The following is a 20,755-nucleotide window of genomic DNA, read 5'->3' as shown; positions in this document are numbered from 1 at the left end:
GTCTGAGGATGGATGACATCCAAGCCTCAGAGAGCATGCTGGGAGGTTTTTACAAGGTTCAGCTCAAGTATTGTCTTTGCCAACACTTTGATTGAGCAAGTGGAGCTCAGTGTGACAGTCTGGCAGGGTAATTGGGCTGAAATTGCCAGTACACAAGTGTACATGTGTGAAAACACACACATAATTGTGCACATACACGCTTTTTCTATTGCCTTAATAATACTTAAAGAATAGTAGTCAACTCTAATGGGAGTTTCATTTGAAAATGAAACATTTATGCTTATGACAGGGTTCTTGCTGAACTTGCTGTTGACTACTGATGTTTGTCTTGCTTCCTTGTGTCCACTCCATACGTGATTCATGTAGATGGCCCCTCGACAATTAATCACAAACACTTTCATTTCATGCAAAGAGTTTATTTATGAATCAGACTGCAGTATCATACAACAGTAGCACAATCATATGACTATGGATTATGCTCATATTTATAGATACAAAGATAAAGGCATGTCTTAAAGGAAAAAATGAATGAGTTCTCTTTTGATTTACTCTAAAAATAGCTTTTAAATACTTGGCATAGTTTTGTAAATTAAATTATGAAACATAATGTTTTGCCCACCGGTTTTACTATTGGAGTACCAAATGCAAATATATTTTATGAAAAACATTTTTTTTCCTCCTCTCTCTTGCATTTCATGCAAGGAAGAAAAAAAGATGTCAGTGAGTACAAAAAGCACTTAAATCTCATATGAAAATAGAAAATATTACAAGTGTGCATAATTACTTCATGTTGCACATAACCTGCAGTACAAAAAGTCAAATGACACTATGTTCAAGTGTACCTGACATGCCAATTATTGGGGGGGCGTATGTACTGAAATAGCTATTTAAATGTTGTCAGGGGCAGTTTACACACAAGACCGAGGCAATGCCTTTCAGTCTTCAAAATGAATTGAACATGAGATGTATTAGTAATTATGGGCGTGCCAGCTTGTCCTCCCTGTGATGCTGACTATGGGCTTGTCTTGAAACACTGAATCTCATCCTGTAATTTTAAATATGATGCTTTTTGTAGAATTTGAATTTCACAGTTTTGATTCAATGTTCCTACAGATAAACAGCATGAAGAGCAGAAACTATCCACAATGCTACTGCACCTCTCCAGCCAGAGGCATGGCAGAACAGTAAGTTGTTTGTAAAAACCTAAGGTATGAAACAGTGCTTAGTACGTTAGTATTTGGCATTGCCTGGAGTATAATGTAATGCACACATAATAAGGCGACATGATTTTTTCCAAATTTACAAGAAATGTTTGAAATACTGAGACAAAGGTCTGAGTTGATAAAATGCTACAACTGTAAAATGCTACATAACAATTAAGTGATACTAAATGAGTGATTAAACAGTGGTGGAGTCCTATAAGCCTGTTGTTGATACGTTACACCAATGCAGTGCTGCTGTTGTTGAAAAACCACGTAACTGCAAACTTTTGCAAGATTCTTTGCAAGATTTTTTTTAAATCATTATTTAGGTTTTAGGTTATGATTCAAAATTTATTAAAAACCCCTGTACTTATTTAAAAAACAACTTTTTTTTCATACTCTTTGCAAATACATGGCTTTCAGCCAAAAACAGCAAACTGCGTTGTATCCTTTTAGTGCAATAAGTATTAGGGACAGCAGAACAATTTACACAAAACGAACACTCGGTGGAATGAATGAAACAGAGAAAGAAAAGAGGAAGTTAGGGGGAGGGGGGAAAGAAGAAAGGGAGGGTGGAAGGAAGGAAGGAAAAGAAAAAAAAATCCCAATTTTATTTTTAAACATGTTTCCCATAAACAACAACAGAACAATACATGATTTGAACCGGAAGACACAAAGACAAAAATAAGACAGGTCATGTCTGACCACCAACGGAGGAAACACAGCTGAGATGGACTGATGTATCAAATATCACAAGGAGCGTCCAACATTGACTTTGTTAGCATATGAAAAAGCACTATCAAATAGGAAATCATGGCACAATCAAAAAATTTCCATCCCGTCAACTCTGCCACTGATGAACCCTATCGCTCACTGAAACCGAATCGTGTGATCAAGGCACACCACAGGGCCATCCCTTCTTAAATCACTCTCTTAGATTTTAAAGCACTAGAAAATTATGTATACTCTCAATATGATACTATACAGACATATGATACTTTCAGCTTGATATAAGTGTGGTGAAATAAAATTTCATGGTTAAATACAAAATATCTCTTAAAATATTTAAAATATACTTTATTTTGTACATTATGCAAACTGATTAACAATTCGATGATAAGAAAAATAAATATTCCGTGAAATGTTGTCTCTTTGCGATACAGATGTATGAACATTGATATATATCATGAAGTAAAGCACCCACCCCATGTTAAGCGCCCATATACCCTGACACGATTCCATATCCCTGTAATATGATTTCAATGACACGTTTCACATTAAAACTCCTGACAATGGTTCCTACAGGTAGCTCCACTAAACCACTGAGCTGTTTGTACAACAATATTGCTCTACGTATCTTTTTTTTGTTGTTGTTCTATATCCCTATATCCATCTTTAATTTTAATGAAAGTTGCCAATAACCACATTAACTCAATCCGTGCCTTTATTGCTTCCTGAAATTACCTGGAAATAGGAGCTATACATCGGATTGATCAGGGGACTAACACACCTCTGGTTAAAAAAGGCAACTCTTCCACTCCAGCGTAGAACCAATGTATCGTATAATAGGTCACTGATCTAGCATGTCATGTGGTGCAGAGACACTCTTCATTGAAGAGCTCTATGGATTATGGTTGCAGTGTGTACAAAAGCAATGAGACAGGGCACAATGTCATTAAAACTTTTAAAAAAGAAAGGCTGATTGATCTCGTCTGAAAATCAAAACAGTTCTTGAGCCAGAGACAGTGATGTCCAGTTCTAAAACAGCTGTCGCCTTACCACGACAATCAAATACGCAGTTTATTTTGGTGTAGTTTTAAATGCAACAGAACAGGTTTGTGACAATAACCCTTCTATATCTACGCTAGGTTAAACATAAATGCTTACATTCATATCCTTAACAGCTCGCCCGTAAACAAACAAGATTCTTTCAGTATGCAAAAAATGTCTCGACTGTATTCACTATGGACATTTTAGAAGTTCTAGTATGCACGACAGAATTGCATAATGTCTGCCAATGAGAAAAGCATAGGGAGGATAGAATAGAAAGGACAAGCCGCTACAAGAAGACTAACTAGTGGGAACCCTATAAGAGGATGGGCTTGGGGATGGAGGACTGATGGGGTAGTGGGAAGTCAGTTTGGGAAGGCTGGGGAGGGATTCAGGGTGGAAGTTGCCCCACGACTTAAAGGGGGCACCTCCCTTTGGCAGTGGAACAGCACTCTTAGTAGTCAACGCAGCGCCGAGGGTGAGGGTGTACACAATGCTCTTGTCGGACAAGAAGGCCATTTCAGTGTCAAGATGAGATGAAGGCATTCTAGTAGGCAGCCAGGTCACAGTGTTGGAGCTAAAAACCTCAGATGGAGATGATGGACGCAGTCTTTCTACACTGTCTCCACTTGGCTGGGATCATGGGGTTCTGGGACGTAAAGAAGAAAAATGTTCATTCAGAAAAAGTGCATTTTTAATTAGGCCTGAGTAATAAAACAATAATGATATCTATCATCAGTAGCAATAGGCAAATTGATCAAACATTCATTTGTTTCACTCAAATGCATTAAATGTAAACTGCCAAAGCACATGACAAATATGGCTCATAAACAGCTTATTATGCGGTATCTATTTTCTCATACCTTCATACCTTGATATTTCTGTAAAAAATAAGCAAAACCATAAAAACGCAGCTGATGGTGATAGAAGTCATCGTTGCATGTATGACATCATCTAGCGTACAATTCTGTAGAGCTGCAAGTACTAATCAGGTAATTGATTATTAATCGAACATTAACATAATTGACAACTATTTTGATGATTGATTAATCATCATACTTTCATTACAAAAATGTCAAAATTCTGTGATTTCAGCTTATAAAATGTGAATATTTTCTGGTTTCTTTACTCCTCAGTAACAGTAAACTGAATATATAGAGTGGATGTGGAGTGAGAAAATTAGTGCAAACAGTGAGGAAATTATTAATTTTAAAAAAGACAGGTTATAGTAATAGGTAATAGTTTATTTAATCTATTATTTGTATGCTTTGATAAACAAAGTGGTTATATTCAAAGTAAGGTGGTTAAATTTATCATTTCTCCCCTGGTCTTTATAAAAAATAGATCATTAGTAATTATCAATAATTATCTATATCAACTGAAAGTAAACATTTTATTGTGTTATTTGTTCAGTTATTTCAAGCAGCTTGTTTGTAATTTATATCTAATACTATATTATAAAATTCATCTAAGATATCTAAAGTGAAGATGGATTGACAAGAACAGCAGTATCTATCACAGTGGAAAATAATTCCCTTTTGACAGGACAGTAATATGTGTCTAAGTATGTTTTGTATTTATTCTATTTATTCTAGTGACATAAATGTCAGTCCTATGTTTAATGGATCCAGATTCTGTGAGGAGGGCAGAAGACTTGCACTATCTTTGGGCACTGACACCATCTTGTGGAGATGTCTTTCACAGCAGGTCCCAGTGACAGGTAACATGCAACCTCCAGAGTTAAATGAACCAGATATTCATATGCATGCTGGCGTGCTCCCTTCCTTACAGGGGACAATTTTCTACTTTTGGTGTAACTTTGAGTTTTTAAGATTGGTGATGGAAATACCCAAAGTATGAAAGAATAGTACATAAATATGATTCCAGCCATCTCTCTTAACACAATTTATTGTCTCTCCTACAGAATAAAACCTGAACCATTTTTTGTCAAATTGGCCCAAGAAGCAAACAATGGTTCAATTTTCTAAATATCCATATTCAGGTCACAAAATTGCCCTCCACCAGCTAAATGCAGGTAAAATATGCAAATATGCTTCACTCACCAGACAAAACAACAATGGTAATTTATTTTGTGGCTGGTAAAATTTGAACATTCACTAGCTATTTGGCCGGTGGACAAAAATTTAACTTTGCTTTTTTGGCCATATGCTTATCACTTCCTATCAATACCTATAAACATTCTGATTTTCAAGTTGAGCAATCTTTACCCACACATTTGTCAGCATTTAAAAGGAATTGTCAGATTCACTCATGGTTTAGTCTGCAGTCACCCTGAAGCATGCATAATAAATCTGTGGATAGGGACAGTGAAATTGTATGATGCATTGAGCAAATATTTTAAATAATTCCACTGGTATTTTCCTTTCGGTTTTTGATTCTGTAGTCTACTGAATCTGTTAGGACCAAAAAAAAAACACAAGAGAAATAAATGTTTTACTTTGAATGTTACCCTTGACAATTTGAAAATGTGGGTAAAGCTGTACAGTTTTCTATACTTAACCAACATTTCACAATTTTTTTATCTTACCTGAGAGAGATGACTCCTGCTCATCTTGCAACACTGTCTCCTCAGAGACCTGCTGTGAATGGGTGACCTCTTGATCATTCTCCTTGTCTGTCAGAGGAGCAGGAAGGGGCTCCTCCTCTTGTTCGTCCTTGCTCTCCCCCTCTGTCTCTGCCTCTCCCTCCCCAGAGTCAGTACTCCTGATGCTGAGGCGCCTCATTCGATACATAACGTCCACCTCCCTCATCCGGGCGAGGCGCTCAACTGCCACCCGACCTGGAGAAATAGCCAGCTTTGTCTGCAATGCTTCCATTCTGTGGGAGGGGCCCCTGCTCCTCCTCTCCCCCTCCAAGCTAAGAGACAGCCTGCGGTCTAGGTTTGGGGGAACTGAAAGTGGCAGTCTCTCTGGTGGAAACTCTGGTAACCCTGGGTGGTCTCGCCCCAGATGAGTCCGTAAACCAAGTCTATGCTCTGGGACAGCAAATGGCTTCTTTTCTTGCTGCTGCTTGTCATCAGGCACTGCACTGTGTTGCCCCTCACACTCACTTTTCATTTCATCTGTCTGTTTGTCTGCACTGCCTTCAGGTGTTTCTCCTGTAATGGCTTCTTTCTTTCCTACTTCTACTTCCTTACTTACTGTGTCACTACCACTCTGTTCCTCTGTGACTTGGGGGTCTACAGGCACGTCATTTGCTAATATTGTGGATGTACTGTCCTCTGTAGCTCCATCCGCTGGTATGCTCTCAGCAGAATTAACTGTGCACAAATTGTCCAAGTTTTCTGCTTGAGCATTATCTGTTTTTTCACCCCCTGCCATGTTTTCCTGCGTCAACGAATGCTGCTCCCTTGTTTCAGCACACAGGTCAGACCCTGACTGATTCAAACTCGAGTCTTTTGGCTCCTCTGTTTTTGTGTCTTCTGCTGGACTTTCTAACGCAGCGCATTGTGGTGGACTGCTTTGATTGGCCGAGCTGTCCGAGCTGTTCTCCTCATGAAGTGGAGGCAATGGGCCCTGTCTCATCTGATTCTCCATCTCTCTTTTACAAATAGGGCACTCCTCCTCTGATTCCACACCAAGATCTTGAAGAGGCTCTGCGTCATTAGGTTTAAAATTGCCTGCGGACCCTTTATTGGCATCCACTGGATCTCTAGACTGACGCAAAGTCTGGCAAATGTCCTCATAATCAGGAGGACTAGTGAGCGTAGAGGCATCCTGCATGGGCTGTCTATCTGCCCACGGCACCTCAGCCGCTGCAGTGTGCGTTGTCGGACTGAAGTCACAAAGTGGTGTCTCAATAGGCTCATCTGGCAGGTCTAGTTTCACTGTCCTGCCGTCATTGCTCCGTCTGCGCGAAAGATGCGCAACAACCCTGTATTCTCTGAAGCCTGTCTCCCGAGGTGGGACAGGCAGCTCCTCCCTAAGCTGCTTGCTGAAGGTTACCGACTTTGTTGCAGGCCTGGAGAAGGCGCTCTTGACTTCCCTGTATTCTGGGTCAACAGACCAGCTTACTGCACTGCGCCTAAGGCTGCTGGGCTTGTTGAGAGGTTCTGATGTCAATCGGATTTTGATACGCTCAGGGATTTGAACAGAACCATTTGGGACTTTATTGCTGGCAGTGCCTAGCTCCAAGATGTCTTTGTAGGCCTCGTTGAGGTCCTCTATGCACTTGTCCACGCTTGGCTGTTTGCTGCTCTGTTGCTGCTGTTGATCCTGGACCTCTTTTTTGATGGTCTCCAGCTCTTTGACAGCATCCCATGGTCGCTGGCTGGCCGGTTTCAGCAGGAACTGTTCAAATGCCTCCTGCCCACTCTTTGCTGCTGGTTTGGTCTCCTCTGCATTTCCTGAGGGTGGTACTGCTGGCTGCTGAGCTGTGCTCTTATTCAGCTGGTTGGAGAAGGTGGATGTCAGGGAGAAGGCGCTGTTGCTTGACAGTTTCAGGCTCTTCACTCCCTTTATAGGAAAACTGAAGGCAGTGCCCACTACACCGCTGCTATCAGGAGGGACCTCAGTGCCAGGAGGGACAGGGTCTTGTTGTGCTTCCTTGTTTTCAGGGGCAGGTTTTCGGGCCTCTGGGCTAGTTTGTGTCTCTTGGTCTCTATACTGGTTTGCAGGCCATGATCCCGACAGTTTCATCTCCTTGTAATGGTTTATCTTAGGGGGTCGACAGGGTAATTTTTTAAACATTTTGCTGCTCGCTCTACTGCTTGTTTTGCTGCTCGCTATGCTACCAGTTAGTGCTTGCAGCTCAGCTTCAGCTGAAGATGTGCTTTGGAGACTTTGGTTTGTTAAATGGCCAGTTTTGTTGTCACTAGGACTATCCGCTGGGTCTGGTGACTTCTCATTGTTGTTATTCTGATCACGGATTGTCCCAGTGAGCTGTGGAGTAACAGGGACAGACACCAAACAAAAAATTGTCTCACTAAGTCTCTTTTTGAGATTCTTGGATTTGTCTTTCTCTGCTGCTGGCTCAGGTTGTTCCACCTTTTTTACTTCTGTCACAGTTTCAGAGACACCCTGGTCAGCCGGCTTGCATGGTGGTGGTGGTGGTTTACCCAGAATAGATGAAGGAAAAAATTGACTACGGTTTTCAGAAGCTACACTGTCACTTTTTTTAATTCCCCTGTTGCACCATCGATTACTGCTGTCGTTGTCAGTGAGAGCTGTTTTGCGGCTGTCAGTATTGAGAGCTGGCCCCTGTTGGGGAGGAAAGGCACTATCATGTGTAGATTGTCCTAAAATCTTAGCGGGCGGAGTCTCTTTGTTGATGTTACGGATCTTGTCTGAGTCAGTGAGAGAACTTCCGCTAGGCCCTCCTGAGATTTGCTTCACTCTTGGGTCTTCAGTGGGTAATTGTCGGGCATGACCTGGTTGTTCTTCAGAATGAGACTTTATCTCATGTCCAGAATGTACCTGTTTTCGATAGGATGCAGCACGATCTCCATAATGTTCCAGCCATGATGCACTTGCCTGTCTGGAAAACCACCTGCCAGGATCTGAGCTGGGCATCTGCAGAGCTTCCGCCCTCCATCTTAGGTTTGCCATTTCATTGCGGTTGATTGAAACTGATCTTGGGGGTGGGGCTCTTTTATAAGACGGGGGTGGGATGTAGCCAGGAGGCTCCATTCCAGAGATGGCAGAGTGTTGTGCGTAATAGTCTTGTCTCAGGTCCCCTCCCCTTGGATAATAGATCGGCCTTTCTTTTTGTTTGGCACCCTGGTCTATAGCAAGCATTTCTGCGCTACCCCTAGTCTGCTGGTGAATCTCATATGACGGAGGCTTTAAAGGCCTGCTGAACCTGGGCTTTGGTAAAAGTGCAACATGGCTGCTTGGCCCAGAATTCCTACCCCACCGGTCCCTGACAACAGCACCACTATAGATATACCTACTATAGGGCCCAGAGAAGAGAGTACTGTTTATCCTCTGTCTATCAGGTAGGCTAGGCCTGGATGGAATGAGCTCTCTGCCAGCTCCATCAGGTGATAAAACTCTGGGGAGAGACTGAGACTTTGCTTTAGTTCTAGGGTGAAAAAAACCCTCTGGTGTCCTCAGGCGGTACTGGTCCTGTGCCCACCTGTCCCCATCCCCATCTGACAGCTGCCTTCCCAGGCCCACAGCAGGCCTCCACTCCTCTGTACCGAGGCTCTGGCACTTCCTTTCCCCAGTCACCCTTAGCTGACCAGGGGCTGCGTCCAGGTCCCTTAGCCAGGAAATGTCCTCCCATAGCTGCTGCGCTTGCCTCTCCGCTCTGTGTTCCTCTGCTGTAATCAAGGCCTGTGGCCTCCATGCGCCAGCAGAGGCCCTCAACTCCCTGCCATCAGCATAGTCCAGAAGGATACTGAAGTCCTGGCCTCGCCTTCGCCAGTAGGAAACATCCCTCTCATCATAGCTCAGCGGCTCTGAATAAGTCAAACTCGGAACATCATAGAACCTGCAAAGACCAAAAAGATCAGAGTGAAAAAGACATTCACATTGTTACAGAAGAAGAGTGAGGTGGACATCTGGCATGTTTAGACAGACACATAAACACAGAATAGTAGGGCTGCATCTAATGATTATTTTCATTATCATTTAATCTGCTTATTATTTTCAGGATTAATTGATGAATCATGTCATCTATAAAATGTCAAAAAAAATGTTAGAAATTTCCCAGAGCCCAAAGTGATGTCTTCAAACTGCTTCATTTCTCCAACCAACAGTTCAAAACACTCTTCATTTACTCTCATAAATGGCAAGGAAAAGCAGCAGATTCTCACATTTAAGAAGCTGGAACCAGCAAATGTTGAAAAATGACAACTGAAATTATTAACTGCTTGAAAAAATAGTTGGCAATTAACTTTCTTTCCATCGACAAATCAATTAATTGACTAATCATTGCTGCTCAAAAGAATAGTGTCTGAAAGGGTTATATGACTAACAGATTGCTAGTATTCCATAGTTTAAAAGAAACACTAAAAGAAACTACTGATATATTAAACCAATGGTTCTCAATCTGTCGGGTGGGCCTCACCAGTGGAACATAGAGCTACTGCAGGAGGGGTGTGAGGGGTATGACCACAAGAAAAATGTGTAGTGAAACGAATAAATATGAGTTATATAGGAAAAACAAATGAACAAGAATTTGCTGATGCTACTGAGTTGACATTAATTTAACTAAAATTTTATGTGGATCCTTGTTTTATTAGTTGCTTCCCCAATTATTGTTAGTGATAAAATGATAAATGATTTTTAAAAAATGCAGGATGTGGAGCATGAATTTTTTTCCAGCTTCTGAAGTGGGCCATGCCAGGAAAAGTTTGAGAACCACTGCATTAATCAATAAACAGACTTTCCCAAATAAATAAGAATCAAAATGAGTATCTCATTTTCTATGATAATATAATAAAGTACCAGCACTGTTTTGAGATTTAATAAGTGCCAAAAATTAGAAGTGACATGTCTATGCCAGTCTCAAGCATGTGTTTTGTCTTTGGCAGTATTGGCTTTCCAACGCAACTTAATCAAGGAGAGCCAGCACATATGAGACAGAAGTGCTTAAGTCAGCGGCTTCGAAGTCCCTTGAAGAAACCATGAAATTGTGATGCTACTGCAATATGATCTGCATATTAAATTGTGCTGACCTTATCTTGGAACTTGGTCATCTGGACAGCAACTGTGGCTCTTAAAGAAAGTCTAAGCGAAAACATCCCATTACCTGATGTGACAAGAAAGCAAAAGCTCTTTCCCTCCATTTGATTGATCACATAACTCAATTAGCAGGATCAAACTGTATAGGAAATACATTATGACTGAGTAACAATAAAGTTTTAAAGCAGTCTGCTTCCCAATAAAACACACTTCAGGAGAAAATCAGAAGGAGAGGGCCTTTTTGATTGTTGCTAGGGTGAATATGTAATATTACACCAACATTAGGATAAATTTAAAAAAGCTTGCTGAATTTAACATAAAATGGCAAGTGTGTGACGGGTGACTGTTGGCAGGTTCAAACCAATGGTTCCACTGTAGTATGATAAAGCAGTGCTGCCTGGAGATGATTTTAGTTATGGTCCCATATTTACCTCTTATGTGCAGGATATGGCTGTGATGCATGTTGCACTGCCAAAACAATTATCTCAGCAATAGCATACGTAATCATAACAGATTAAGTCTAAAAAACAGAGCTTCAGTTCTTTGTCTTCAGAAGGGTCATTTTGTTAAATTACACTGTAATTTTAAAAGTTCTGATTTTCTCAAGCAGTCGTGATAATTTTCTTCCTCACCACTGAATGAAGCAGAAGAAACACCGTGATAAACATGAATTTCCGTAGTTCATCAGTCACATCCAAGCATGTTTTAATCGACCCCCAATGATAGTCAGTTATAATGGAACGAGGGAGTGTGGATTTGAAATCCTTGTTGAAATTCAAATGTAACCATTAGATCTTAAAATGAAATAAATCAATAATTGTAGTTTCTCAGGCTAGTTGATTCATATTTATGATACAGCTACAAAAGGCTGTGATTTGCTGTTAGCAGTTCCATAAAAATCAAATAAAAATCTCATCATAAAATGTATCATAAATACATATTACAATATACATTTGTCAAATATCCTCTCTGAAAAATAAAAAAAGAGAACTAAATGAATGAATTACAATTACCAATTAGCCTCATCTTGTATCTGCACTGCACTAAGTGACTGTGTTAGTCACTGTACTCATTCATTTAAGCAGCAATGTCAATGTATCATCCTCAGCAGCATATGCTACTGTATGGCTGAGGGGAGCCGCGCTGTGCACACTTGCCCAGCAACATGCTTACATCACAGAGCACGTGCTGGGCGTGATTCAGTGTGCCAGTGTTTACAGTGGAGTGATTACGCGCCTGTCTTGAGGCATGTTCAGTCCTCCTCAGTTTGCTCACCGTCTAGTGCTGCTGTTTACATCTGCCTGCCTGCCTGGTGAAGACTGTGGAGATGACACCAGTATGGGTGGGCTCCACAGAGACACAAGCCACCTCTGTGCAGGCATGTAAACAACTCAAATGAGAGCAAAGGCACCTTTCATAATTCCTCATATCCCAGCATAAGATGTGTCAGTGGTGCTGCTGCAGCCACAGTGTTCTGCAGCTCTGGAAGGAGGGGAAAGGGAAGAGGAGGAAAAAAAAAAAACCCTGCGCAGTGCAGACTCAGTTTTGCATGCAATACCGAAGGGCCCCAGTGAGAAGGAGGGGAGAGGGAAAAAAAAGGGTAGGTAAAGGGTGTGGGGGATCGCAAAAGAGAGAGGGGGAAAAAAAAAACACTCACCCACTATCTGTGGCAAGAGAATCACCCAAGGGCTGAGCGTCACCTAGGATACCGATACCGGCTTCTTTTCTCCTTTGGTTCCTTTCCCCGCTCTCGTTGTCTGTGGCGGGGTAGCCCTTCACCAATGCCTGCCTGCTGCCATAGATGCCTGTGATAGATGCCCCCCGGTCCGCCTCATACCCGTTCAGTGTCCCCCGGCCAGCCCTGTTGTCCACAAGTTCACGCTGGCAATCAGCAGGGCGCTTGTCATAAGGCGTGGCAGACGGAGGACCGCTCTTGGGCAATTTATATCCGTGCGAAATGAGGAGGTCCTCCACACTGTACATGGTGGTGTCTCTCTCACTTCTGGGCAGGAGGGCAAAGGTGGGTGTGTTGCCTTATGCGCAGTGCTGCTGGTGGAAGCTGGAGCACGGCTGCTCAGCAGAGGCCATCACTAAGGAAAGGACAGGGGAGGGAAGAGGTAACATGTGAGCAAATTATTTCTGCATGCGCCTAAATCAAAGATGTGTCATTTTCAACACGCTATAGCTGATGTCAGAAAATGCAGATGTTTGTGTTGCTTTGCTAAATGTATTACTCTTTCAGCATGTTCTATGTTGAAAGCTCAGTAAGTGATCTAAATTAAACATGAACATGTGCTAAACATAACACGGTCTGTAGTGCACACATTATTGTCTCAGAGGACAACTCTGGAATGTACATCTTAAGTTTTTAAAGTACACACTGCAGAATTTATGACCCCATATTTTTATTCTCGCTTGGTAGTTCAGCTGATTCTGACAGTTCTTTCCCAAACCACACCCTTTCTTCTTCCCAAAGACATCCTTCATCTTTCTGAATTGTCTAACAACCATTGTGCAATGTAAGAATTGCTAAATTTAGAGTTGTTCCTATCCATTAAACCACTGACTACATAATGATTTCTCTACCCTTTGTCTGGGATAAATACATTAGAAAATGTGATTTAACCTAAACACAAGCAGGGTCTAGGTAGAACATTCGTCATCAGTCAATACAATCACAGTTATTGTTCTCTAGACACTCAGAGCAGCATTTGGACAGCTGCACTAATCTATTCATGTGGACAATGCAATACTTAGACAAGAACAGTGGACAAGAATAACTGCATATATTAACAGAAACTACAAAGTAATTCTTCAACATTAAAGAGATTAAGAGATTAAATACCTCATCATGCTAACAGTCTGTGTCAGATACTCTTAAATGAATCTCCTCCAGTATAGTTTGCATCATATATTAATACCATTCTGTAAGGGAAAAAGAAATATTCAATACAAATGACTCTACATAATCTATACAGCTCTTTCTCTCTGTGCTATGTTGCCAGTTCGCAAGCTGCCAATATTTCTTCTCTTGTAATGGCATCAGGAAAAAAGATGGTGCATTTATTACATGTAATTAAAGTGATTCAGCTCCTGAATCATAAAAACCTTTTTAAAGTTGAAGTCTAACTTGCAGCGTTAACAAAAAATGGAAATGAACATGAAACATAAGTGTAAAAAGAACTGAAAAGAAAGCAAAATTTAAGTTGAAATTAAAACTAACTTGTATGAACCTTGGTCTTTTCGTCTTTACTTAAGATTTCATGGCGTATTATAAGACGATCCCTACTTGTCGTAATATTTAGATTCATGATTTAATTGTCTTATTGAAGAAAAAATATGTTTGTATATCTTTATATAAGTACCTTGTCATTGTATTTATTTATTTATTTTTATTTAATCTATGAATCTTATTCTAAAACCAGTCAAACCAAAACTTTCCAGGCCACCACAGCAAGCGTAGACATAACTAAATCTGATAAACTTCAAACAATATTTTTTGAAGGTTTTTTTCAGTACAATTGTAATCATTGCTACTAACAGTTACTTTCATTTTTGATTAATCTTTCATTAATTCTTTCATTTACTTTCATGCATAACCATCTTTAAAATGTTACACAAGTGTGAAAAATGCTCATCACATTTTCCAAGAGCCTGAAGTGACATCCTCAAATTGTTTCTTTTGTCCAACCAGCAGTCCAAAACCCAAAGACTCTTGACTGGGATCAGCAAATGTTTGACATTTATGTTTGACAAATGAAATGAAAAATAATTATTGACCAAAATAGTTAGGAGCTATTTTTTTTTTCAATCAACTGTCATAAATGACAAAAAAAGTAACTAAAGCTTACATTTACAAAAGTGGCACCAGCAAACATTGTGCAAGTTACTTAAAAGGTGAATTGATGATCAGAAGAGTTGGTGATTAATTTTCTTTCAAACAACAAATCAACCAATTGTTGTAGGTCTTGTAGTCATTCTGTCTTAAACACTACATAAAGCAGATTAAATTAAGTGTTTGGCAAAAAATTGCAAATGCTATATTTTCAAAATATGTCTAGCACTGCAACTAAAATCAAGCTGCTGATTACTATTTTAGTTACCTGTGAAATGTCAAAGAAAAAAATGGTAGAGAAAAAAACAATTTCCTAAAGCCCAAAGTAATGTCATCAAATTGTTGATTTTGTTTGTTCAGCCAACAGTCTAGTGCGAAAAGATCAGTTTACAATTACAAAAGCATCAAATCTTCATTTCAAACTGCGAACTTTGAAATGTTTGGCACATATGCTTCAAAAAAATGACTTAAAGGGAAAATTCACTACTTTTCATGTGGATATCCAACCAAATTGATGCTAAATGTAATTAATTGACGCAATAAATTCTTTTTATATGCTACACTGACCAAGAAAGCTGAGTTCTCCTGCTTGCAAAGCTATGCCGCCCACATGTACCAGGATGCAATGTGTGCGATCTTCTGATTTCCACGCCCATGTTTCTGTGTATCACCACCCGAGCCCATAGCTATTACTCTGTTGGTTAAAACAGAGAATTAAATGACAAAATACTGAGCAAGCACACCCTCTGCCTCCCCAGAGGCGGTGAACAGAAATCTAAGTTAAAATAGCCTGTTGTTCTTCCTTAACACCAATGACATCACTGTGACATCACTGGTGCAGAAAGTACAACAGACTTTGCAGCAGTAGAACTGACTAACAAAGCATGCACTGAGGAACTTATTGGTTCAATTGACTACATTTATTATCATCACTGACTGGACATCCACATGAAAAGTGATGAATTTTCTCTTTAAACCATCAGCATCAAAACAGTTCATGATTGATTTCCTGTCAATTGATTAATCAACCGTTAATTTCAGTATTTAAAGTAGGTTAAAAGAGAATACTGTCGTGCTTGAACACAGGCTAAAAGTTTCATGGGATGAGTCTTTCTGCTGTGTGTGTGTGTATGTGAATGCAGAAGCAGCCCTGCCTGTCTGATATATTAATTAGTGGCTATAACAGTCTGTCCTGCCTGGAGATGACAGTGGATGGCTTATAAAACAGTAACACAGTGATCAAAGGCTTTGCACACATTAGCATTTTGGCTAATCATGTTTGGACTTGAATAGTGGCTCGCTATTCATTTTCCATTATGGAGGTGTCACTTAAAGGACAAGAACAGCGTTGAATCAAAGACGTAAGTGTTAGAATAGACTTACAAACCACTTCTCACTTTAAGTTAGGGTGACACTTTGCCAAAATTGTTCACAGCAAACACCTTTATTCATTTTTAACTGAAACTACAATACTCAATCAGCTGATTTTCCATTACAGATTACAGTTTATATCAGGGGTGGAGGTCATGTGACTGAACAGAGAAGTATTTCATTCTGAAACTTGACTATCTATAGATATACAGACAGATTAATATCTACTAATAGACCAATAACATAGACTTAAAAGTTGACTGAAAGTTTACCAAGGCGGTGTACCTGTTATTGCAGTGTATTATTATGTTTCCTCTGTATATGAACAAAATGCACTGATTTCATATTGTTACTTTACCAGGATCAAGCGTAATCTAAATGAATAATTAATACACCTAAATAATCTTATATGAGACTTGCTTCTGTCCCTAGGGTAAGATTAAAAAACAATTAAAACAGAATTTGCTGTTCTTTTCGATACAAAACCTAATGAATACCTCATGATAGTACAATGCAATTCAAATGATATTCACTTTAAAAAAAATTAGATATAATAATCCTAGTTTGTTGCTGTAATTTGTTTTTTTGTTGTTGTTGTTGCTGGAATCAGTAAACTGATATGATAACTGTTTTGATAATCAATTAATTGTTTCAGTCATTTTTCAAGTTCAAATATCAAACTGTTGGTTTTTTGTTGCTTTACAGACTAAACAATTAATTGTGGGGAAAAAATGGTAGATTAAAATTTTTCAATTTAAACATGTCTTGGCTATACTATATTTGACTATCAAGTCTTGATCACTGGTTTTATACCCTGACAACTGTCATTTACATTTTCAGTTTCTATATGGTATCAAGTACAAAATTACGGCTGGTAAGCAACTCTTTGTGTTTTTTTCTCTAGACGTGTTTTAGATGCCCCATAGTAGGCGGCAGTGGAGAGAAGAAAAAAGTATGGAAAATATCACAGGTTTCAATTTATTATTGACATTGTGACACCACTGCTAATGATAAAATAAACATAACCTTATATTTCACAAAATTATAACAAAATAAGGCATTAAATTAAACCTACAACTTCTGTTAATACTGATAGAGTTTGACAACTAATCATTCAATTCATTATTGATTAGTTTCATAATCATTTAGTGTATGAAAATAATGAAGAATTCCCATCACAACTTTCCGGAGCCCCGACTGACATCCCTACACTACTTGTTTTGTTCAACCAGCCAAAACTAGGGCATATTTTAGTTACTGTTATGTAAAAGGATGTGTATCAAGAACTGGTACTAAACTGGTACAGGCCAGCACTGAAATATTGTTAAGCTCCAAGGCAAACGATACTGTTGTTTGTATTTATGTAACGTTACATAAACATCTGACCGGGCAAAACGTTCAAAAGTGTGGGCTCACTTTACTAAACTCAATAAAAATGCAGCTAACTACACCAACTCGTGTGACAATTAAACCTGATAATTTTGCAAAGAAGTAACAATAAAATAACTGTTGAATCTTTTCACATATTTTCTTGTCATGTATCTATGTTGTGCCCCCAGTTATGGCGAGTAAGAGCATTGACAAATTGATAAGCAGTATCAGTATCAATAACAATAAAATCCTAATGATACTCATCTCTAATCATATGTGATGAAAACAATCAGAAAATCTAAGAAGCTGGAACCAAAAAATATTTGGAATTTTGCATGAAAATGATTAATAGATTATTTAAGTAGTTGCTGATTCATTTACTTTTGCCTGATTGTTGCAGCTACATACAATAGACCTGCAATGATTAATTGATCATTTGTCAACTATTAAACTAATCACCAACTATTTTGATAATTCGTTAATCGGTTTGAGTAGTTTTTAGAGAAAACAGTCAAAATTCTCTGATTCTAGCCAGTTAAATGTGAATATTATCTGGTTTCTTTACTCCTCCATGACAGTAAACTGGATACTTTTGGGTTGTGGACAGAAAGGTCATCTTGGGCTTTGGAAAACACTGATCAATGTTTTCTTACCATTTTATACACCAAACAATTAATTGATTAATCGAGAAACTTACAGATTAATCAACAATTAAAATAACTGATAGCTGCAGCTCTATAGAAACCCATTGAAAAAAGAATGTTGACCTAAACCAAGAAATCTGTCAGTAAAGAAATCTTTTACTCTGTTTACATCAGCGATGCCAAATACTGACTGTATAAAGGACCATTTCCCTCAAATAATTTGTAAAAAACCCCTCCTCGTCCCTTGACCTTAAGGTGACCTTAACATTTCTCACTCCATAACTTTGTCCACTTTGCAGTTAGGAGTTGCCTCTGGCCTGGGAGCTTATTTCATACTGTATGACTCACTGTTAACACTTTGCACTGAGCCTGGAGATAATTTACACTATCCAGATGTAAAATGCTCAGCAGAACATCTTCACCTTAGGACCACAATATCTGTGTAACCACATTTTCAAGGACAACACATGTTTAAACGGATTATCCAGTTTATGAATGTCATTACAACTTCACTGACTAGACAAAGCCCGAGCAGACTCTAAAATAACATTTTAAAAAATCAGCGTGTTCAAATCAGGGCTTCTGATGTATAAGTCCTCCAACTATTCCTGGCTCTCTCAAGTGGAGTGAATGTGGTAAATGCAGCAAAAATCAACTCAAGGGCTTCTTGAATTAGCCAAATCCAAGAGCAGTCATGACCAGTGAAGATGAACTCATATAGAAAAGTAGCTTCCTTTAAACGCAGGAAGAACCAGAGCAAACCAGACACATGGTGGCCCTTTTTGACAAGGTCATAGCTTCAAATGATTGCAGTGGAAATATAGCACATGAGGCTTTTTTTTGCATAGCAACAACAAAAGTACCATTAATAATTACTTCACAGTCAGATTTTTACATGCACATTATGGATATGCTGAGAGATATGTGGGTTTCGTGTGTGTGGAGAACTAACAATAAGGTCAAGGGTCCTAAAAGTTGCTGTTGAGGTCATTCATTAGCTGATAATTACAGCTTTTGGAAACATAAATCAATTTTTATGTGAGGAGCTTTCATTCATGACTTTCCTGCGCCACCCTAAAAACTTCAACTTATAGTCTACATTTACTTTAAAGTTTGAGAAACGCAGTTTTATTGACCACCACCCCTCCAGGAGCTGAGGGGAGGGAGGCCCCCAATGTACAGCCAGGCCTTGCAGACTGCATGCACAGGTAGTGGCCACTGTAACACATCAGCACTAGCAGGCAGCACCACCCTAACTGCTAAGGGAGTGTACCTACATCTTACCTAGTGACAGGGAAAACAGAGCAGCACACACCAGGCTAATCATGAAAAACATGCTTATATGAACTCATTTAAAGCTCAAGTTTATAATTAAGAGCACTTTGTGTTTTAACTACCCGATTATGTGGAAAACATCTCCCTCAGCATCATTCTCCCTGGATGATAACTCACTGTATGAATGAATAATGATGTGAAATAGATCTCTTGTATCATAACACACAGCTATCAATAATAAATCACTGTTGTAGGATATCTGTCCATGCATGGGCAGAGTATGACCTACTATAGCCCTCCTATATCCTACTGCAGTGTTATATGGCACAGCCTACATTAAATTGACTGCTATGAAATGATTTTTCAAATCAGCTCCCAATACCTGCTTCGCCCTGTGCCGCAAGTCCAGCGCCTACCAGTGAAAAACACCCTCTACCTGCACGCACAAGTTGAAAATGCGCTCAGCGGTCATGTTTAGATGAAAGCCGCTTGGTCAAATCATAACCTCGTTGCAAATTTTTTTTGCCCAAGAAAAGCACGCAGCGCAGCGGCGAGGAGCGCACATCCCCGCCTCTCCTCCGCCACCAGCAGCAGCGGCGGCGGCGGCGGCGGCTCGGATCTGTCGAAGGGCGAACATTTTGAGGTGTGTGCAAGTTGACGCGCGGATAACCAGCAGGTTTTACAGATGCGTCTTCTCCGCGCTGACTGTGAGTGTTTACCAAGACCCGCTGCCCTGCGCTACCGTGGAGGCTACGTGAGGTACACAGGGAGGAAAAAAAAAAAAAAAAAAAAGACACAACAGCAACCCCTCCCTAGAAATAAGCCAGTGTCGGCAGAGTGGGGGGAAACAGCATGCAGCAAAGATGCCTCAACAGTGCAAAACCGAAAAGGGCGTAGCAGAGAGACGCATACCTGGGAAGATGCTTGGCGCGGCCGTCGCAGTTCCCCTGCGCCCAGCTTTAGCTGCTGAGACTGAGAGCACTGCACAGAGCCTGAGCCGAGCATGCCTATTGGTAGGCAGAGACGCGCTGGTTGCTGGCTGCCTGGACTGGGCTCTCCTCACTACAGCTGAGGTGGGGTGGGCTCCTCACATGCAGGCAGCTACAGAGAGGGATGTCAGAATGGTTTCTTCCAAACTGTTTCTCCTAACTTTGCTTTTTTTTCATAGCAACAGTCTTTTTTTTTCATTCAATCTGGCATATTGACTTGAATGGTAACTACACACATGTGGAGCAGTGAGGTCTGAGTGTCTCTTACATTAAAACCTGACAGGGACACACCTTATGTGTTTCTACAAGAAAGGTCAGTCACTGCTGCACCACTCAGCTGATGTTCCAGTAAAAACTCAGACTCCCAGGGACAAATTTCTACATAAACGCCCATGCGTCTCTTTCCCATCCTGTTAAGTTTTTAGATGAGCAGTATGGCAGCGAGCAGCACCGCGCCCTTGGTGATGTTGATGACTCGTCACTGTGTGTGTCCCCCCTCCCATCCAATGCCAAGACAGCTTGGCTAATTAAATGTGCTGGGCTCAGGCCTTCCTGTGCCAACTGTGACATGCTGCACTCTGAGGGATCCCTCCTCGTTCTGAGGAGTGACGGGGCAACGCTCACGTCCAGAGATCCACTCACTGATGAC

At 40.1% G+C, this 20,755-nt stretch overlaps 1 protein-coding gene across 1 annotated transcript; it reads right to left on the bottom strand.

Moving 5' to 3' along the window:
• Positions 1-395: 395 nt before the first annotated feature.
• jcadb (junctional cadherin 5 associated b) lies at positions 396-20,159 on the bottom strand. Its single transcript, XM_084733115.1, has 4 exons — positions 20,030-20,159; positions 12,279-12,711; positions 5,521-9,425; positions 396-3,621 (listed from the first exon to the last, which is right to left on the bottom strand). Exons 2-4 carry the CDS (start codon positions 12,602-12,604, stop codon positions 3,587-3,589), a joined length of 4,266 nt encoding a protein of 1,421 aa, XP_084589241.1. The 5' UTR covers positions 12,605-12,711; positions 20,030-20,159; the 3' UTR covers positions 396-3,586.
• Positions 20,160-20,755: the final 596 nt, after the last annotated feature.

This window comes from Lutjanus erythropterus, chromosome 12 (genome assembly GCF_056507025.1).
Source record: "Lutjanus erythropterus isolate fLutEry1 chromosome 12, fLutEry1.hap2, whole genome shotgun sequence".
In the NCBI taxonomy this organism is placed as follows: Eukaryota; Metazoa; Chordata; class Actinopteri; order Lutjaniformes; family Lutjanidae; genus Lutjanus; species Lutjanus erythropterus.
The sequence above is the reverse complement of the archived record's forward strand: the minus strand, read 5'-3'. Positions and strand labels throughout refer to the sequence as shown.